We start from the raw sequence: 15140 nt of genomic DNA on the forward strand, positions 1-15140 counted from the left end.
TCATCCACTCACTATTTCTTTTGTATTTTATTATATGAGATATGAAATATTCTAATTATCTCCTCATTGTCAAGTGAAACTGATTAATTTCTCCCTGAACATGTGGAATTAGCATTGTTTAATACTATATGGTTCAGTCAAGTCAGTCCCAATGGTCAAATCTATAAAAAAATGAAATATTGTATAATTCAAACAATAAAAAACAAACGAAATAGTGAGTGATTGACATCGACTGAGTCATTTGCATGTCACTGAGTTGTGCATATCACTGGTTTGTGATAAATAAGCGAAACTTTAAAATGCTATAACTTTCTTATTTTACATCCAATTTTGATGAAATTTTCAGTGTTATGCTAGTTTGATTTTTCTCTACTTATTCAAATCAACATTTTGCTGGGGTGGACTTGACCTTTAACCAAACCAAGGTTGAGTGTGGTAAATGTAGATATATAATCATGTTGCTTGTTCCATTCTATTAGGCATTCCAACATGAGATTGAACTGAACCAGTCTAGACTGGATGAGATCGATGGGTATGCCCATAACCTGATGCAGCGATGTGATGCCAACGATGCTGTTCAGATACAGGAAGAGATGGATGATCTTAGAGGCTATGCCGATGAGGTCTTTGCCAGAGTCAGCAAATTCCAGAGGAAGCTGGAGAGGATTACAGCCACTGAGGTAATTATCACACTTTTGAAGTGAAAAATATCATGTTATCAGCACAATGTATTTGACATCCTGGAGTAGGTAAACTGCCTAGTTGTCTTTTGTCAACTCATCCACTCATCACATGGTCTACCTTCATTTAGTCTAATTCCATCCATCAACATTACATCTAATAACCTTTTGGTCCAATAATCACTTCGTCTAATCACCAGTTCGTCTATGACCATTTCATCTAATAACCAGTTGGTCTAATAACCATTTTCTTCTCATTTATTTCGCCCAATTAACACTTATCCAATTATACCAAATGATTTATGGACTAAATGGATGGTGGACCAACTGGTTATTAGACAAAATGTTGAGTGGACGAAATGGCAATTAGACCATGTGGATAGTGGATGAATTGGCATTAGACCAATTGGAAATAAACCATGGAGTAGACCACTTAACCACTAGAGGAAATTGTTTGGAGGGCTTCTTTTGTAGGTACCTCAAGGACAAGGTATCCAAGTAATAATCTCTGACAAGACTGCAGGTCATCAGAGATCACTTTGGATATGTTGCCTTGAATTAGTGAACTAGCTTAATAATGTTGTATGATTACTGATAGTTTGTATTTCAGTACAGGATGATACTGAATTTTTATGATCTATTAAAAAATGAAACGAAAAGTATCTCTAAAGCATTGTGTATCTATGGCATTGTGTGTCTTAACTAGGAATGGTTTCTCACCTTTCCATTGTATGAATTTTAAGAAGCAAATGTATGACTTAGCCAGAAATGTTATCATCACATACTTTCCTGTCACTCTTTGCATAGTCTACACATATGATGCAACATGCATACTAATTCTGTATAGATGACTCCTAACTAATGATTCTTAAGGTAGACTAGGAGCATTTTAACTTTAATTCCTTTGTAGATTTTGTGTGCAGTGAATGCTCTAATCTTCCTTTCTCCCCCATAGAGTTTCTTGCATAGAAACCAAAATTGTGTTGTAATCTTGACATGAACCTCCTGTTTTTTTATTGCTCATTTGAACATAAATTTGACAATTAACACAAGGTGGCTTGGGTTTTAAAAAAAATACTATTTGGAAAACCTGTAATACATATATTTTTTACTGAAACAAGTCATGACTCACATTATAAATGGCCAAAATAAATTAAATTTGTGAGCCATCAAATGCCAATATAAAGCAAGTGCTCATGGGATTCTTGTGCAATTAAAAAAGGTTTCATTGAACATTGAATATAATTATAAGATGAGATTAAAACTTTCATTAAGTACCTGTTGTGAATTCTGTGAGGGAGACTACACAGAGCAGATTCTTTATGAGCAAAACTTCCTTCAACCCCCCCTTATTTATATGAGAATGGGGATGAACTAGATGCACTCTTTAACTAATCATCTCTGCTTTAAACTGCTTTATTGTTTATTTCAATCCATTGCTGTCTAATCTAAAGGGTGAATCTTCTAGCATACCTTTTGATTATTTCATGGTTGGCAATACTAAGGTATGAATGTTGACTTTGTCATATCAGTGTTTCATCTTAAGTCTAGTTCATAAGTTTCGTATCGACCTGCTTCATTATGATTTCTAGTAGCACTGAGAAAACAGCAAAAAGTTATAACCGAAGAAAATTTTATGTTGATTTGTTTTTATTATCTGTGATGACGTCTGAGAAAATTTAGTTTCCAGATACAAGATTATGTTCTTTGAAATATCTGATACTCTCAGACTCTCTTGAAAAAAGAAATATGTAGTATCTTCGATAGGAAATCAACTCTTATATTCCCCATCTAAACAGGTTCTCATGAATTTACCAATATTGTTGTGGTGGAGTTGATCTAAAAGATTCCACAGAAAATACAAGATTTGTCATTCCATGCTTTTAACCACTTCAATCTCTTCAAAATCCCTTTTTCACTTTTTGTTGTGTGTGATTATCATATTTTTTGTTGCTTCTATTTTCGTTGCTTCTATTTTCGTACTTGTTTTCTTTAATTTCAATGCTCTATTTTGTATTTATAATATTTGACTCTTATGTCATTTCAGTTTTTGCTGTGGCTTTATATGTGAAAAGCTTGTAATTTCACTTCTTAAATTTTAAGTTATGTTGGTTATCTGTTAAATTTCAAACGTATTTAGTATGTTTAGAGTTGTAATCTGTCATCTGTTTTTGTCATTCTGTGTATTGATGAAAATTTGGCTTTGAGCAAATGCCATCTTAAACCATCTTTTTTTTTACCCCATTCCGTGTTACTCTATTTCTTTAGTCAGCCAATTTCAAATTTTTTCTTTTGATATGATGTATCTTAATCCAATTGAGTATTTGATGTAGTGCCTTTTCCTTGCAGTTGCAATGCTTTACAATTTGATCCAGTTCATGTACTGTTAATCTATGTTGTACTTTTTAGTACTGTAATAAAAAAGATCAATAATTTGGTAGTACTAGCGTTCAAATGATCTGGTCCACCTTGCTCAAATTTGTGCAGATGAGCTAGGATACAGTACTTATGTATGATACTTGGCTACCATTCTTAAAGGTTTGATAAAGTGTGGTCTACAAACGTTTTGGTATAACTATGGGTAGAAAAATGGGTAACACAAAAATATGGTTGTATATGCTCAATGTATCTGCATGTTTGGCACTTGAATCATTAATGCATGCTAGTTTTCTTCACTAAATGTGAAAAAAGCAAAATAAACATAGGAAACATGCAATGGAAACAGTAATTTGACTTCCCATAATTTCTAACTGACCTAGACCACGGCTGAAGTTTAAACAAAGTCCAGATTGCAGGCAATTTTATGCCAAGTATTTCCACAGGAAATGTTCCTAAGGATACAAAATATGATAGGCTGTACTAAAGGACATAAACAAAGCCTTTATGTCATATACTTTAATGTTATATTTGAACATCTAGTTCTCAAGTACGGATACGTCGGATGAGGAAGACGAGGATGGTGAGGCGATGAGTGAGAGCGACAACGATGAAATCCTTCCTACCCATCTATCACCGAGCAGAGTCCATCGCAGACCCTACGATGCAAGGGCCAGGTCTCGGGACAGTTCAGCAACCCGGTCAGCATCTCCAGGACCAAGTGAATACGTCTCTGGCAGGATAACTCCGGCCAGTGGGGTATCATCTCTAGACTGGGACATGTACATGACAACCAATGCAGATGGAGATCCAGATGTCAGGTACAGGAAAGCATTTCATAATTGTTACAAGCTACTGAAAGTCCTTGCATTTGATTGGCTGAGAGCCAATTTGTCAGTGAAAATTACTAACCCAAAGCTTCATGAAGCATTCATCAGATCTTTTTTTTTCTTTAAATCCTGTAATAAGCTTTTGTTTTTAAGATGATTTATTTTTCAATATTTAAATTTATTGTCAAAAATAAAATGAAGATGCATTCTATTTGTAGGAAAATAAAGTCAATGACCAACAACTTATTAAAACATCGATATCAATCACATTGTCATTCTATTTTCTTAGGTGGGGTAAGAACAAGCAGCGAGGTGGAGAACCTGTTGATGTCCTGTATGCCCAGCAGCTCATTGACAGCTGTACATCTCAACTAGAAGAAGCAGAGAACATGGTCACCTGCAAAACACCCATTGGTCCGGATGTAGAAGAATTCAAAACAGCCTTTGTAAGTTTTAGTCCTACCCTTAGCTTCATAGACTGAATTTAAAAAACTCCATGAACTTATTGGATATCTTTTCATTGGATTTGAACCTAATATTGTAAATGCAGCATGTATATATCAAATACATCACTTGTCCAACACAATGGACCTGAATATGATACCAAGCTGCATTCAGACAAATCTAACTCTGAAATCCAGGCAACATGAATGGCAGTTTTAGTTTTAGTATTCTAGTATAGCAGTGACCTTAATGTTTATTTTTTTTTTGTCTTCATTATTTTCTAGGATACCGTAGCTGAGAATTGTAAGAGCTGTGTAACAGCAGTGAAAAGATTGGCGCCTCAACTCAGTGACCATCCTTCATTAGCCCGTCAAGTATCAGGTAAATACAGGTTAGGCATAACATTAGGGAAATGGTTCGGCAAGGGTGGTTAACAATGAAACTTTATACTTCAGTTTATTGCTAGCTGTAGTTCTTTGGATTCCATATATATTCACAGTTCGTTAGCGCATGAAGACATCACTTTCTGTTCATTTTAAAATTGTCCTTGTCATAGTCTTTGATATGCTTCATGAATATGATTTGTATGCAATCTTAAGAAAGCTTCCATCTTTATACCCTTGAAATTACCTCCAGGAAACCACTGAGTAAATTAATGCGATGAGGAAATTTGATATTAAGAGGTAAGATACTGCTTATCATCCTGCATTTCACGTGTTGTGGTGAACAAGTGATTTGAGCATCCTCCCTACATCTTAAGGTGGCAGATTCAAACCTTTCCTGTGTTTAAAATGGTTCCAATTGCCCTTTCTGCAGCCAGTACTAACTTGTGTACGTATTTGTGTTACCAAGGCAAGGGCTACCGAAGCATATAGAGATCGTCTATGTGTCTGAAGTACAGAAAGGCTTACAGTTTTTGATCTACCACCTAAACATCATGATATTGATTCATTTGATGTTTCAGATCTTGTGGGTCGATGGGAGGTATTACAAGGAGAACTCATGGAGAAAGGAGCCATGTTAAGACATAATTACCAGACGTGGCAACAGTATGATAACGATCTGAATAATTTGACTGCCTGGTTAGACCAAGCAGAAGCAACACTCGCATCACAAGCTAATGGCGGTGATATCGCAGACCTGGAAGACATGATCAGAATGTTCAGGGTATGATTTAATAATTTTCTTTTGCTCTATCTTCCTAAATTCTGTTTAGATATTTGTCTCTCTTTCTCTATGTCTCTTTGTCAAATTTGTTCCTTCTTCAAAGTTTATTGTGTATTTTATTTTTTGTAGTTTATTACTTTTGGCAATTGCGGCTATCAAACTTTTTACATGCTTTCATACAATGTTGTTTCGTATCCCATCATTAGTTTTTTTTTTGTAAATGAGGTAGAGTCATGTTCACAAGATGCAAGGTGGTTTATTTAGTCTCTGTAAAAATAGTTACACAGAAATTTGGTTTTCACTCACAAGTTTGAATGTGTTCATTAGCACATGAATAAGACAGGGTATAATAAAAAATATATAACTGAAAAATTAAACAAAATTAGCAATAAGAAAAAGTGGTAACTGCAATCCAGTTGTAACTTCGATATTGTATCATTCAAAATTTTGAAATTATGCTGGCAAAGTACACTCCCCTCTTATGAAAAATGAATGCAAGATTTATATTTTCTCCATGACCAGGACTTCATGTTAGGTCTGAATGCAAGACGAACCATAGCGTACTCCATCAATCTGTGTAGCCAGCAGTTTGTGGATCCTGATACCCCTCAAGGTCAGGAGCTAAGCTACAGACTTCAGGTCATGAACAGACGCTGGGAAGGGGTATGTGCCAAAGCTGCAGACTGGCAGAAGAAACTCCAGGTAACATTCCTCTTTAGCTACTTGTTGGTTGTGGTTATCCTTTTGTTCAGAATAAAAGCTTGGGGTTTTGACAAGAAAATATTCATTTTCATAATTGACTTGTAAGAGACCAAAGAACAGCGGCAGCAGCAACAACAACATAGTGATAACAATGATAATGATAATAATAATAATAATGATTATACTAGCTTATATAGCACTTATCTTATTTTATCAGAAGTCTCATTTTAAACATTCTTTCTAAAAGGAATCAAAATTATGTTGCAAAAAAGTATAAAAATACTTCTCTTCATGACTGTATGTGAATATAATAATGATGTTTATTTTATCTGTAGATGGCTATCGTGCAATGTGAAGAATTTCATCAGACAACCAAAGACCTTGAAACAAGACTGAATGAAATCGATGAAATAATGACAGAGACTGAACCTATAGATCTCAATGCTGATCCAGAGATACTCAACAATCAATACAGAATATTTGCCGTAAGTCAATTGTTTTTTTGCATTTCAAATACATTGAATCTCTTTTTTTTGGGGGGGGGGTTAAAATATACCCTCCACAGAGCATTTTAGAGTAGCACATGAATTATGTTTCCCTTATGATTCAAAACACATTTTTTAGCATAGACTAGTGTATGAATTTTTCACTTCAAATTTGTCTTTGCCTAGAATTTAGTGTAATGATTGTTGTCTCAGTGTTTTGTCAAACTTTCATCTAAATAGAGTATCCTTACACTGCCACCTTTAATGTACTTTCAACTAAATTCCACAAAGTAGATTCTTTAAAGAATGGCTGATGCTCAGTTCTATTTGATTGACTCAGCAACCTGGGCAAAATGGGAAAAAGTGAGCAAAACATGTACATTATCACTTATCATATTATTAAATAAGTGCTAACAATTTCACTACATTTTGCATATTGTTTCCATCTGTTGAAATTTTCTTTCTATGGCTCATTAAAGAAGAGACAAATTGATTGCATTATTTATGTTACAGGGCTCGGAAATCATGACCTAACATGGATTATTCCTTTGTCATTATTATCATTGTAAGACACTAAGAACATTGCCTTTCTGTTTTTATTTCAGTCATTCAAACGTGAGCTTGAGGAGATGATACCTCGCGTGAGCTCCCTGAAAGACACAGCAGACCAGCTCCTGATTGATGTGGACTCACCGGACTGTCGGGCGACCAGGGAAACACTACACCTCATTGCCAAGAAGAGCTCTTCTCTCCTTCAGAGATGCAATGATAACCTAGAACTCCTGGAGACTAAGGTGGATCCCAGTCAGTTCCAACTGGACAGGGTAGGTCTGTCTTCTTAGTTTCTGGAGGCGTATCTATACCTTGAGGCCATTATAAACCACTTTTTCACTGTGGTCAATCACCATCATTGGTGCTGTCTCCCTTCTGTCAACTTTAGTTGACACTATTCAAGAAAATACACAAGTACTTGCTCAATAGTCTTCAGGATTTTTTTCTGTATTCAGACCCTAACAACTTCCCCTTAGAGGCCTTTGTAGGTTTTATATGGCTGTGATATGTTCTGGCTTCTTTTGAGGTCCAGTGAATAAAACTGACCAGCATTCCTGAGTAGTAATGACAACAAAAGAAATCATATAACATGTGGTGATTAAGGACATTACAGGTTTGAAAATTGTAGGATTTTATGAAAAATAGTTCATACGGCCAGCCTGAAGTTTTATCAATCAAGGTTAGTCATAAACATTGTCTTACTTGGATTTAAAGTCAAACTTACCTTCTTTCTCATATCCAGCCTGTTTTTGAGAGTCCTATTCAACCAAGATCTGTGATGCTGCTTGGAGCAATGGGCGAGGTATCAAGTGACTTCTCGAGCCCCATAGCCGGACGAACCAGTACACCTATCTATTCTATCAGACATTATGCTGATGCCACCACCTGTACGCTGGCTGGAAGACAGAGTGCAGCTGGAGCAGCTGCGGCAGCAGCAGCAAGATCGCCTGCAGACACTGCTGGGTGAGTAAAAAACAAGTTTTACATGGGCTATTTCATACTCTGACCCCCTATATGTGGGACATTCCTCTGATGATTTGTATCTGTTTTCTCGTACATTTTTAAATTTGTGATTCCCTGAAATTACCAGGGCTTCAACAGCTTGTTGAGTGAAAAAAATCCGAGAAAAATGGGAGTCAGACATACAAACACGTCGATTATTTTATGGTATTGCTCACATATAGATGTACAAAATATCTACTGACTATTGCTCAGGAAATGACCCAGCTTAAACACAGCAATTGATCTAAACTTATCTCTGTGATATATGCTAAATGAGCTGTGACAAATATTTTGATGACTGATCAACTGATTGTAGTTGGTCCTATGAAAAATCTCTGACATTGGTTATGTAAGAGCAACTGGAGTCTTAATGTGCTCCTTAATGTAACTATTATGGGAGATATTGTCTGAAAGGACACATGATATTGGTAATAATGACCATCATTTGATATATGAATTGTCAGTTTGAATACTGAGTGAGGTTTAAGTTGTAAGAGGTCTTTTGTTTTTGTATTTCTATAAATCTATCATTTGAAGAGAATCTAATAATAAAATGTAGCATATTCTCAAAGGATATTTTGACCACTGACATGTTTACATGAATCCCATAATTCATTTCAGTGTTCTGTTCTCATTTACAGCGCTCCAGTTTTGGCAGGCAGAGGGGGACGACCATTCTTATCAAGAGCAGTGCGAGCAGCCCTTCCACTCCACCTCCTAATGCTTCTACTGCTAGGTGTGGCATGCCTTATACCGATGACTGAAGAAGATTATAGCTGCACCTTCACAAATAACTTTGCTCGCTCATTACATCCCATGCTACGCTACACCAATGGACCTCCACCCATCTAGTGTCCTAAGGGAAGTTCTAGCTGCCCCTGGCTGTCCTTGGTCCAGGGATGTGGTCTTTGGGTGTGGCCTCCTGCCCACCACACCCATCTAGTCAACTTCTTTCAGTCTGCCTTGACCAGATATCAACACTGCCAAGTTATAACTCATTGATTTTCTATGCTGAAATGCTATCTATTGTGACAGAAATGAAATCAACTAAGGACATTGCCAAGACAATTGCAGCATGCAATTTAGCCTCCCCCATTCAAATGACATTGCTGCCTCATATCCTTATGTTGCAATCAAGCAATCATCGGCCTCTGGCTTGACTGGTTTTGGGAGATCGTGTAATGTATCATTGAATGCCATTGTACACAGTGTATTATACTGCAAGAGTCACAGAATTTATTTAATGCTCACATTGTGTGCTGAAAGCAAGGTGGTTAACCATCAAGTATCCAGCAGTGAAACTTTACCATGCATTAATACTGTATAGACTGATCTTCATTGCTTGCTGAAGAAACATCACGTGCCTCGCTAATTCGGACCTGAAATCACTGCATGGTATATGCCAGAGCCTTAGGGAGCTTTCCTAAGGAGAGCAGGAAGAATCCACATTGTACCATTGTATAAAGTTTTTATTTGTGAAATAATTGAATTCATCCGTCATGTGAACAAATACCCTAATTGCCATTGCTATTACAGGGTAATTAGCTGCCTTGTTCACATGGTGAGATGATCCATTAATGAATGTATATATGATGCTTTAGTGTGAGCATACGGAATGGTGAAGTAAAGAAATGTGAATGCAGCTGATTAATGTGAAGGGGTCTCTCCCTATGGATCTGATTGTACCAAGATTAATGAATTATATAGGACGATCAGGATGAATTGTGCATTTACGTTCAAGGTATTAAACAAGTGGAACTATGATTTTATTCTACATGGGTATGTCTGAGAAGTCTTCTTTACTTTTTGGGGGGTTTGATCTTTGTGACATGAATCGATTCCTTATCATTTTGTGCTTTCTTCCATTGTGCCATCTAGAATGTATTCAAGATAATGTGTTCACAAACTTCTATGTACAATCTGTATTCAAAAGAATATGAATGATCATGTGTTCTGTCACAGATAGATTATTGATTTGAAACAAACACCACATTTAGGTAAAGAATAATGTCAGAGAGGTAATGACATTGATAAGAAAGTAAACTAAATCATGTTATTACTCAATACATAATTTGTCATATGGTTGCAATTTATAGGGAACACTTATGTCAGACTGAAAAAAAAAACACTTGATAATTTTATTGCATCTCTTGATTCTTCTTTTTTAACCTAAAAATGACATGCATGGTTCGCAAGTATCTCAAATGTATATTTTCTCAAATCCCATAAATTATTGATTCTTTGAAATACTTAAAAAGAAGTGCCCCTTAGAATTAACTGCTTTTTAGATGTATTTTATAAATAGTTTCACATGTTTTGCTGTGTACAGAAATATAGAAAATAGGTAATGTGTATTTTTGTGTACTATTTCTGCAATATAGGATAATATATTTTCATTATTCTGTAGATATTAATGTAATATGAATTTGTAAATGTGCATCATGTAGACTTATTTAATGAATGCAGTGTTCAGAAATACTGATGTGAAAAAAATTGTTGATTCATATTCATTCTTTCATCTCGTGGATCATTGTTATTGATTATTTTGATTACTTAAAGAGTTTTGAATGACTGAAATAGTATGTTATTTATTAATGCCTTTATTAGATACTTGTAGAAATATTTATCATTCTCTTATATTTTAAACTTTGAAATAGAAATATTCAGCTTTACTTTTTATTTGTAAACACAAAATCTGATTCAATATTAGCAAGCTGTTTTAGGTATATTTGTATTCAATTAATTCTGGTATATTTATATTAATATTTTTTTGCAAAATGTTTTAAGTTATTTCAAATTATGAGGTAATTTTTATAGAATCAATGAAAATGTAATTTTTTGGTTCAGTAAGTAGGGATAGTTGATCATGTCAGCCAATCTTGACATTTAGATGTGTTTTTATATCAATGAATGCATCAGTAAATTCATATCATGAATCATATGTTTTATCCATTCCATTTATATGTGATGACATTGTGCTGTGACACTTGTACGTTCTGTTTTGTGAAACTGAATAAGATGTTTCAAATCTTTATCAGGGAGTTTCAGTGGAGGAGTTAATGATATTTAGCCGTAGAATGCTGCATGATTCATGATTTTCAAGCATTATTGGAAGTCAGTACATTTTGCATCATTCTTTTGACATTGATTTTCAAGCTTCAAAAAAAGGAGGAGTTTGGCGATGCCGTCCCTGTCATTATGCTCCCAGTGAATTAAACATGGGATGTTACGCGTAATTCACAATTAAATGATCGTACTTGCCTTTAAAAACAGCTTATGTGTATAGGTTTGATATATTCTTAAAGACTTTTTATGTGTGTGATGTATGTGTCATAAGTGTGAGAATTTGTGTGTGGGTGTGTGTGTGTGTGGGTATGTGTGTGTGTTTGTTTGCATCTATCTATGTATTTGTTAATTCTGTCTGTTCAACATTATAAAGGAATGGTGAGCCATTTTCCAAAATGGTGTATGTGTGGATGTACCGGGTATCTATGGCCCGAATTCACAAAGGTGGTTTTGAAAACCCACGGTTGAATCCATGGTTTATGCAGATTTCCTGTATAAATTACGCTTAATTTAGAGTGTATCGGGCGCGCGTATAAAAAATGTCCAATGCTGATGCGTGCTTTTGTCACAGTGCGCCAAATTGATGCCTGTTACCATGGTTAGATACGCTATTTTATTCATGAGTCCACTTTTTGAAGAGTGAACTCATGAATAAAATAGCGTGGATAACCATGGCAACAGGCGTCAATTTGGCGCACTGACAAAAGCGCGCATCAGCATTGGACATTTTTTATACACGCGCCTGATACGCTCTAAATTAAGCGTAATTTATACAGGAAATCTGCATAAACCATGGATTCAACAGTGGGTTTTCAAAACCACCTTTGTGAATTCGGGCCTATATGTTCATGTTTATATTTATGATTGAGTACAAAGAAATCTCAGTCAGGGGAATTGCCCTCAGAGTGCACAAAGAACAGACCAGGGATTTCACTGACAAATGTTATAAGCTACTGCAAATCATTGTATCTGATTGGCTCAGAGAAAAGTAATCAGTGAAAATCACTGAAAACAACAATTTTCATGAAATGACCCCCCCCCCCCCCCCGATTCTATTAGTACAGAGTGTCCTCATATTACTGACAATAAATGGTCTGACAAAAAAAATTTGCATCAAACTGTGATAAATGAATGCTCCCATGGTCTGATGCACAGTTTTCATAGTGTTCACTGGGTTTAAAAACAATAGAAAATTGACACTGTCATATATATAGACTTGGAAGTGTCAATATTTTAGGCCTAGAATGCTGTGTGAATTCTGATGAATCTCAAATTCAGAGAATCACTGTCATCAAAGTTTGAATAAAATCAGACCAATTTAAAGATATTCATAAATGTCTGATATGTAAATAAGTGAAAACCATTAAGTATCAAATTGCCAATTTGGCTAGTCGATTGTGTAATCCCGAGGCAATTCTCTATCTACAGTATCATGTCTAAAAATATTGAGTTACACTTTTTATGATTCTATGACTCTATCATTCTTAGGATAGTACTTACCATTGTCAGCTATCCTGGGGGGCATGTCCCCCCCCCCCTTGATTTTCGAATTTTGTACAAGAGCCTATGGGAGAGGGTTATCTCCCCCCCCCCCCCCACCCCAATGGATCAAACATCTCACAAAATCGCCACCCATGACTACTCAAATACATCATGAATAATAAATAGCATATCACTTAATCTCATTTACAAATATTAGATCATTCTAATTCTTACATTATTTATGAAGAAAAATTACATTTTTAATCAATTTGTATATTGAAACATAATAGGCAAACTACTTTCCACCTAATGAAAAGTGGCATTACCGATTCATGCAATTGAATATGCAAATAGTTTAAGTGATCACAAGTTAAATGTAAGATTTCCATATTTCCTTTGTAGCTCATTCGAACCTAAAGTGTGTGTTGTGTGTATTTATGAGGGTGTGGGTGTGTATATGACGTGTTGTTTTGATAGGTATGCTAATCCTGCATTATGAGTGAGTGTGTGGTGTAAATTAATTTGAAAATAATTCTTTATATGTGGGCAGGTGCCTACAATTGTTGTTTTAGTCAGTTTGTGAATGTTGTTACTATATTGATGTGGGTGTATGTTTTGTTAGGTTTGATAATAACAATTTGTGAATGTGGTTGGGTATGCAGAATATGACAAACACCATTCATGTTCTGAGTTTGGTTTTTGTTTATGTCTGCTAATCGTGTGTACATGCATTGTTTGGTAGATGATTGGTCAAAAGCACTTAGACACACACACACGTGCATCCCCAAGATATGCACCCCTCCCCCATACCACTTCAGTTCCACCCCCAGGATGTGCACCTCCCTATGCTCAAACTAGCATACGCCCTTGTAAAGTAGTATTAGAATGTGATATCCGGTTTTAAAGTTGCACAGTTAAAATTGCAATTATTAAAGTATAGTAATCCATTATCTGAATGATGATATCGTCCGACCGACGTCCATTTTATTGAATATAAGCTTGATGTTTGCCACAAAAGTTAATGTAGGATTCGAACTCATGGCCATTCCGCTGGACCAAAAACGAAGAACAGATTGGGGAAAATTAGATATGGAATGTAATATACTTCATTTCTTCAGTATCTTTGCTCATCAATATTATATCACAATACTTAACTGAAGACTCAATAATAAATCACAATATTGAAGACTCAGTAATAATTGACTTGGCTGTAGGTAAGTACAGACTTTTATTATGAGAATCTTTATAAGCCAGACACTTCTTACAAAACTTTCAGTAGTGCCGATCGCTTATTATTTTGTCTGAGCATTGATTTAAATCAGGGATATATATTTTCTTTACTGTGAATTGATTTTTCTAATATTCAGTCCAACGTACTTTGAAACACCTGCACAAAGTTCCCTACAAAACTATTATTAATATTTTTTTAATTGTAGGCTCTGAAGATCATGTGATGCATACAAATACATAATTCATGATACTGAATATATTATTGCAGTAAGTTTGTCACCATTTGGGAAAATCAAGTTGTTCATTTTTAATATTTAAAATTTCCTCACTTTGGGGCTAATACGTAGTTTTTATATTTTGTTTACAATTACAACAAAACTTATTCCATTTTGACCTTTCATGACTTATTCAAATCAGATATAGGACTACTGTATGCAGGTTGTCATTGACTTTCAATCTTGTGGTTAAAGCATATATTTCTGATTATTTTCAATTGACGTATATCAACCATGATACAATAAAAGTGGGTCAAAGGGAAAGTGTAAAAGGTTCACTTTCTTTTTATAGCATACATTCAATGTCGCGGAAGGTTCATCGTGGGCAATTTCTAAAGTAAATACGATATTTCGAAAGTCATTTATTGTGGTTGATTTGTGAGAAAATGATTTTACCTGCAGTTCTAGAAAGTGACGTATATAATTCTAGGAACAAAAAATGGCCAGATTGTACCACTGAAATATTATTTCCTCAAGATTTCCAGGGTATCTCCCTAGGTTTGATATACCAGGACCAAGATTCAAAACAGGAAAACAGTAATTTTATCTCTAATCTTGTGAACCTCTTTAAATATGGGTGATTAAGTAAATAAACTAAATAATCTATAATCTTGCCGTTGGACACAACTTGACATAGAAATGATGGCTCTTACAGATTGAACTTGATATATTCAACTAAAATGATAAATTCTAGTAAATTGATTAACTATAGGTAGGTCTAAAAACAATAACAGCTCTCAATATAGATAAGTTATCAAAGGATCCCTAGGGGTAAGCGGGGGCTCCTCTCCTCCCCCCCCCCAAAAAAAAAATTAAGCCTAGGCCTATATGCCCTATTTCTAGGCCTAC

At 35.2% G+C, this 15140-nt stretch overlaps 1 protein-coding gene across 1 annotated transcript in view; it reads left to right on the forward strand.

Annotated features, from left to right (window-relative positions):
• Window positions 1-11510, forward strand: part of LOC129264616 (nesprin-1-like) — a 79078-nt gene extending 67568 nt beyond the window's left edge. Inside the window, exons 31-41 of the mRNA XM_064102409.1 lie at window positions 480-680; window positions 2135-2185; window positions 3600-3877; window positions 4176-4332; window positions 4615-4711; window positions 5295-5497; window positions 6020-6199; window positions 6535-6684; window positions 7290-7508; window positions 7979-8199; window positions 8880-11510. Of these exons, the coding sequence (XP_063958479.1) occupies window positions 480-680; window positions 2135-2185; window positions 3600-3877; window positions 4176-4332; window positions 4615-4711; window positions 5295-5497; window positions 6020-6199; window positions 6535-6684; window positions 7290-7508; window positions 7979-8199; window positions 8880-9090 (1968 nt within the window). The 3' untranslated portion in view covers window positions 9091-11510. The remainder of the gene's footprint in view (window positions 1-479; window positions 681-2134; window positions 2186-3599; window positions 3878-4175; window positions 4333-4614; window positions 4712-5294; window positions 5498-6019; window positions 6200-6534; window positions 6685-7289; window positions 7509-7978; window positions 8200-8879) is intronic.
• The last annotated feature ends 3630 nt before the right edge of the window (window positions 11511-15140 follow it).

This window comes from Lytechinus pictus, chromosome 7, assembly GCF_037042905.1.
Source record: "Lytechinus pictus isolate F3 Inbred chromosome 7, Lp3.0, whole genome shotgun sequence".
NCBI classification, from domain to species: domain Eukaryota; kingdom Metazoa; phylum Echinodermata; class Echinoidea; order Temnopleuroida; family Toxopneustidae; genus Lytechinus; species Lytechinus pictus.